The sequence below is a fragment of the Ananas comosus genome, unplaced genomic scaffold (genome assembly GCF_001540865.1).
Source record: "Ananas comosus cultivar F153 unplaced genomic scaffold, ASM154086v1, whole genome shotgun sequence".
Classification (NCBI taxonomy): Eukaryota; Viridiplantae; Streptophyta; class Magnoliopsida; order Poales; family Bromeliaceae; genus Ananas; species Ananas comosus.
Genome location: NW_017890718.1, coordinates 22,888 through 29,230, shown reverse-complemented (window position 1 = coordinate 29,230; position 6,343 = coordinate 22,888). Strand labels below are relative to the sequence as shown.

Below are 6,343 nucleotides of genomic sequence, written 5' to 3'. Positions count from 1 at the left end.
ATCAGTTTACTTGAATTTTGGAACAAATACTACGATCATCTTCAAAAGCATCCAAATCTTAGATTCATAAATGGAATTAACAGATTCAGCTTTGATATTCATAGAATTGGATGCGAAAACAAAGAAAACAGAAAGTCTCTATTTCGGTTGATAAATATTTTGTTCGATATATTTTCACAATTTATTAAAAAATAATTTATATATTCGGTAGATAAAAATAAATAAATTATCTGGTTGATGAGATTTGTTATCCTAACAAATTATGAATTCAAAAGCTTTTAAAAAGAAAAAAATCAAACTTATATCTTGTACTCACACTAGAAAGCTCTTGTACCGAATAAATTGTCCTTAAATAACTTATTCTAACTTCCAAACTAAGCTGAAAGGAAAATGAATATGATTTAACAAATGCAACAAAATCTAGAAAAAACTTCAATTTGCTCTCGTGATGTAGAGTTTTTTTTAGTTTGATGCTCTTATCATAAAATCTAGAAAAAACTTCAATTTGCGCACTTATGATTTAGTGCATTTTCAGTTTGGTATTCTATGATTTGAAGTATTTCACTTTGGTAGCCTATGGTTTTATTTTAATTTAGTCGTTAAGGCTCATTAAGTAAGACACTAAATTGATATATTTAATTAACTACAGATTAGTTATATGAAAATACAAATTAATATAATGCTATAATTTTGTCACCCTATCATCTGTAAAATATATTAATTTATGGGTTAATTTCATCCGTAGCCCTCTAAAGTTTCAAAATATCATAAATACTCCTACAAATTTTGTTATATCATATTTACCTCTCCAAATGCATACTTTCTTTCAAAAATGACCTTCCCCTTATACTCCGTCTATTCAAGTTATTTTGACTATGGTTAGATGATGGTTTACCAAAGATTAAAATTTGAAATACCTATTTTGCCCATAAGCTAGGAGGTTTTGGAGGGTATGTCTTAATAAAGATAGTTGATGTATTAATTAGATACTAATGTAGGCCCGCGCTTCATGGTGGAAAATTTATATAATCTATTTAAAATTTAAAATTTCTAACTCTTTTTTTTTTTAATCCTGAAATTTGAAATTTAAAATTTAGAAATTTAAATTTTAAAAAATATATTTTATCTTAATTCAGTTTGTACATTTTGAATATATGATTTTATATAGAATTTTGTTGAATCCTAATTTTTTTAAATTCTAAGCTTTTATATGCATTGAATAACTCTGTAATTTTGAATTTTTATTATGAATTCCCAATTCAAAATTAAGGTAGAAAATTCAGAGTTCAGCTAGATAATACGGAATTCAGCTAGGTAATTCGAAATTTCATGACATTTTGAATATTATTGATTTGGCACTAAAGCCAACTCGATTTGCAGCGGTAATTGCATAAGAACCCACACACATACCGAAAGTAAGGGGTATGTCGTCATTTTTAGAGTGCGTTTGGTTCGCACTATGAAAAATTACTAGCAATAAAAAGATATTCGAAAATCTTATTCTTATTCATCCTATTACTAAGAATGTGGCATTTCTGTGTTTGGTTCGCACGATCATATTATTTAGTCATGTTATTTAAGTTTACAAAAAATATACAATTAATTTATTTATTTTCTTTAATTAATTTTAGATAATGTCACCAAAAATTTCAACATTTTTTTAGAAAAAAGGGAGAGAGAGAACATAGGTTAGAGAGAGAGAGCATAATTAATAAAATAGGAAGAGAAATAGAATCGAGATTAGAGGGAGTGAGAGAGTTGAGATTTTAGAAAAAGAGGGGAAAAGAGAGCTTAGTTTAGAGAGAGAAAAAGAGTTGAGGTTTAGAGAGAAAAAAATAAGTTTAGAGAAAGATATGAGGTTAGAGTGTAAAGAAAAATAAAACCAAGTAGCCGGCGGGTAGAGAGAAAGAATGAGATTAGACATATTATGATTATCCCAATCCATTAATATGATGATACCCACCCTTCTTCAAGGGGATGAGATTAGTACTTTGGGATGAATCTCATTCCCAGGTAAATCTAATATTAGCAACTAGATTATTTAATGCGTTTAAAAAAATACCGTCATATTTTTTTATTCCTATCGGATTACTATGAATCTTAAAAAGATAGAGCAAACCAAACGCGCCCTTAATTTAAACCTTTTTGTATGTATCAAATATCTTGAGATAGTTAAGCTGCATTGTTGTGTATGATGAGGAAAAGATGATATTAACAATAGGGTCTCTCCTACAGAACAATTTTGAGAATTTAGAATTCATGTTAAGAATTTAGAATTTAGAATCTTGAATTCAGAATGCAAATTAATATAAAAGGTTGGTTATGGCAATAGTATTAAAATAACAAAACAATAGTAAAAAAAGGTTTATCTAAAATATCAAAATTCAAGGTATTTGTCGGCAAAGAGTTTGTGTGTAATGAGAAAAACATGTTATTAATATTAGGGCCTTTACCACAGAACAATTTTGAGACTATCAGCAAGTCATAAGATTATCAGCAAGAATGACTTGTTAAGGTAGACATGTAGCTATTGTACTAAGCTTGAATTTCTAAAGATGCAAACTTGGAATTTGAAAAAATCCATAAGAAAAGTTTTCAAATGTACAAAAGATTTCTCTTTGATCCAACTAAAATCTTAAATTAAACTATGTACTAATTTTAGGAGGGTATTTTTGAAAGAATGACCGTTGAGCCAAACTAAGTTCGATGTGAAATTTTAAATTTAAAGGGCTTTTATGAAATTTATAATAAGTCAGTGATCTTTGAAAATTTTATAAGTACAATTGTGATAAAGGTAAAATTGGTATATAGGTCTGTTAGTTAACATTTTAACAGAAAATTATTTTAAAGGTTATTTTTGAAAGTTTTTCATATATAGAGGGATATTTTTGATATTTTAATTTTTAGAGGGGTACTTATGTAAATATCAGCTTTTGAAGGGGTACTCACGAAATTATCCCTTAATTTATTATCTTTATTAATTTAGTATTCTACTTAATAATAAATATTAATTATGAGATAAAAATAAAACGATAAGACAATAAAGTAAAATAAATCATTCCAAAAAGTAACAAACTAGAAATGTCCTAAATGGATGGAGGCAAATAAAAGTTTTCCTAAAAATCTATAACTAACAAATATGCGGTAAAGAATATCAAATTTCTTCATCCGCGGTGGTTCGTACATTTGAGGTACGGCTATTATCCAGCGGACCATTCTTCGGCTAGAGATAAAATTTTGAGAGAGGATAAATAAAGGACTTTTTTGGCAATTAACCTCCTAAAAAAAATTTATTTTAAAACATAGTCCCAATAAATTTAAATTTGTAAAAATGATCCTGATCCTGACACGTAGGCACCACGTTAGCGCCATGCAGGCGGGACTGGACTAGATAGTTAAGTTAAACACAGTGAATTATTTACCGTGTCTAAACACGGTGAATGATTCACCGTGTTCAAAGAAAGAAAATAAAAAGAAAAAATATACGTATTATGAAAAAGGTAAGTATAGAATACGGTGAATGATTCACCGTGTTCAACTTAACAACCCAACCTGCTCACGTGGCGCTGATGTGGCAAAGTCAGGACCATTTTTACAAATTTAAATTTGCTGGGACTATTTTTAAAATAAATTTTTTTAGAGAACTAATTACAAAAAAAGCCCATAAAGAAATGGAAAAACCTAGTTTTTTTTTTTTCTTTATTTTCTTTTTTTTTTGTTTTATTTTTAACGATTTTCCCCAGGTAAGGAGCTCCCGGCTAATAAGTTAAGAGTTAAGATATAACAGTTGTATTATCATCACAAGAGAGAAAAGTTACAGTACATCCCCCATCATAGGGTCCAACAGATTACACGACTGCCCGTTCGGTCATTACAGCTCCCCGGGATCACCATTTTCGGTCAGGAGAACAAAACAACAAAACAACAAAACGAAGCTACAGAGATGGACCATTTTCTTAATTTTGTTTTCTTTCCTTTTTCTTTTTTTTCTTTTTCCCCTCCCCTAATACCCTAATTAGCATTAGAACCTATTTCTTTTCCTCTTCTTTTCCGACAAATAAATTAGAAAAAGAAAACCCTAATCTGGCGACGAAGAGAGACACAGACACATGTGGGGGATAGGAGTTCAGCGGTACTATAGGAAGATGAAGCACTCCAAGGATACCAGCGGGTTCTCCAGCGACTCCTTGCCCTCCCCCGCTCCTCCTCCTCCTCCTCCGTCTCCTGCTCTGCCCTCGGCCTCCTCTGTCGCCAGCGGGATCCGCCGGGGCGACACACGGCCGTTCGCCTTCGCCGCCTGCGCAGGCGCGGCCGCTGCGGCCCTGCATTGGCCGCCGAGGCGGTGCTTGGCCGCCGCCGGCGACACCGACCTACGGCCGGATCTCTCGCCGGGGTCTCGCCGGATCGCACCCCCGTTCCCGCTCGGCGGCCGACTCCTCGCCGCCTCGCGAGCGCAGTGCGTCCTGGCGACGGCGCCTTCCGCCGCCGCCGCCCTCCTGGCCGCCGTCCCGCTGCGGCAGCCGACGCTGGAGACGGCGACAGATCGGTCCCGCCTGGCCGCGATCTCGCCGGGGACGGAGCGCTTGCGGCCGATCTTTGCCGGGGACGGGGACGGGGAGGCGGAGGAGATCTCCTGCCTCCTCCTCCTCCCCTCCGCCTCCTCCGCCCCCACCTTCTCCGCCGCCGCCGCCGGAGCTCAGCCGCTCCGTCAGCTCCTCCGGCCGGCTAATGATCGCCGCCGCCTCCGCCGCCGTCGCCGGCGATCCGTCCGCCGCCGCCGCCGCCGCCGCCGCCGCCGCCATGGATGCGGAAAGGGTCTCGCTTACGCTGTAGGCTTCCGACGCCTCCTCCGATCTCTCATCGTAGCCGATTATCCTCGCCGCCTCCTCGCTCTCTTCTTCCTTCCCCTCCTCCGTCTTCTTCGCGTCCTCCTCCTCCTCCTCCTCCTCCTCCCCCTCCTCCTTGGCTTCGTCTTCTTCCTCGACCCTCGGCCTCGCCCTGGGTCTGGGCCGCGGGCGGGGCGTTTCCGAGAGCACCTCCTTGACCGTCTCCTCCTCCGGCGACGGCGGATCCCTCGCCTCCGGCTTCGCTCCGCCGCGGGAGGCCTCCGCCTTCAGCTTCTTGCTGCAGCAGCACCCCATCCTCTTTTTCTTTTTTTTTCGTCTTCGCTAGCTAGTCGCTAGCTAGAGCGGCAGCGGCAGCATTGACGCACGCAGAGATCTGGTCAAGCTTCTCCTTTATCGTGCTTCGGCGCCGTGCTTTCTCGCACCGCACTTCGAGGCCCCTCTCTCCTTTGTAGATGATGTTCCGCTTCTCCTCTCTTTTCTCCTCCTCTTTTAACCTCCTCTAATGTCTCTTGGCTGGCTTCGGCCCAGCCGGGTTAGGATTTAGGAAGAAGAGTGATAAAAAGGTGAGGGTACTCGAAATATTTATTGCGGAGCAGCGGCAAACACACAGAAACAGAAACAGATCCGTGTTTACTTTCCTATAATTACAGCACTGCCACTGTCTTCTTCTCCGCCACGTCAGCCAAGAGACCGCCCCTTTATATATTACTCGATCCTATAACTCCTGAGCTTACTTCAGATAATTAAAATATATAATTATTAAAATTTTAAAATTAAAATATATAATTAGAACATATAAAGAATAATAAAATAATAATCTTATGTATATTATAAAAATAATTTTTTATTTATATTTTTCTTATTTTTCAGTGTTTGTGAAATTAAATTATGCTAATAATTTTATTTAAAAATTCAATCAAATTTTTAATTTTAAGATNTTTTATATATTATATTATATTTTATTTTATAATATTAATTTTAAAATATTTTATTAATCATTTAATATTCTGTACGGTGTTTGGAGCATTCAAATGCACGGTGAGGAAGGAAAAATTTCTCTCTTTTTGAATTATAAGTACATTCTATTATATATTCTTTATACCAATTATATATTTGTATATACACCACATATCTAAAATCATTTATTAGAGATTGTAAAATTAATTGTTTAAATATTATTTAAATTATTAGGTATCGTTTGGTTCGGGGATAAGCAAAAAGTGGGTATTCCAGGGATATGTATAAATTGAGGTATAAGCGGGGATTAGATCAATTTTACGTTTGGATGAAAATTGGGTTATTGCTGGAAATAAAAAAAATAGCGTTTGGTTAGATAAGATGGAACAAGAATTAAAGTGGGTAGTTATAAATAAAAATAATAATATTATCCTTTTTTTATATTGGAATTTGAATTTTTATATTTTGTATTTATATTTTAAAATTTAAAATTTTAACTTTTAAATTTCAAAATTTAAAATTTTAACTTTTAAATTTTA

At 36.0% G+C, this 6,343-nt stretch overlaps 1 protein-coding gene across 2 annotated transcripts; it reads right to left on the bottom strand.

The window, feature by feature from the left end:
- Nucleotides 1-3,766: 3,766 nt before the first annotated feature.
- On the bottom strand, nt 3,767-5,569 carry LOC109704143 (cyclic nucleotide-gated cation channel beta-1). 2 transcript variants are annotated; one of them, XM_020224878.1, is made up of 2 exons: nt 4,773-5,569; nt 3,767-4,675 (listed from the first exon to the last, which is right to left on the bottom strand). In XM_020224878.1, exons 1-2 carry the CDS (start codon nt 5,139-5,141, stop codon nt 4,136-4,138), a joined length of 909 nt encoding a protein of 302 aa, XP_020080467.1. In that variant the 5' UTR covers nt 5,142-5,569; the 3' UTR covers nt 3,767-4,135. The 2 variants fall into 2 exon arrangements, with proteins under 2 accessions (XP_020080467.1, XP_020080466.1); XM_020224877.1 differs by having other exon boundaries at nt 3,767-4,692; nt 4,787-5,569.
- Between the last annotated feature and the right edge of the window lie 774 nt (nt 5,570-6,343).

What these genes read in the sequence shown, in the direction of transcription:
- LOC109704143 (XM_020224877.1), bottom strand. Translation starts at nt 5,141, where the DNA reads ATGGGGTGCTGCTGCAGCAAGAAGCTGAAGGCGGAGGCCTCCCGCGGC. An exon ending in ATCCATGGCGGCGGCGGCGG is followed by an intron (nt 4,693 to 4,786) that starts CGGCGGCGGCGG and finishes GCGGCTGAGCTC; the next exon opens with CGGCGGCGGCGGCGGAGAAG.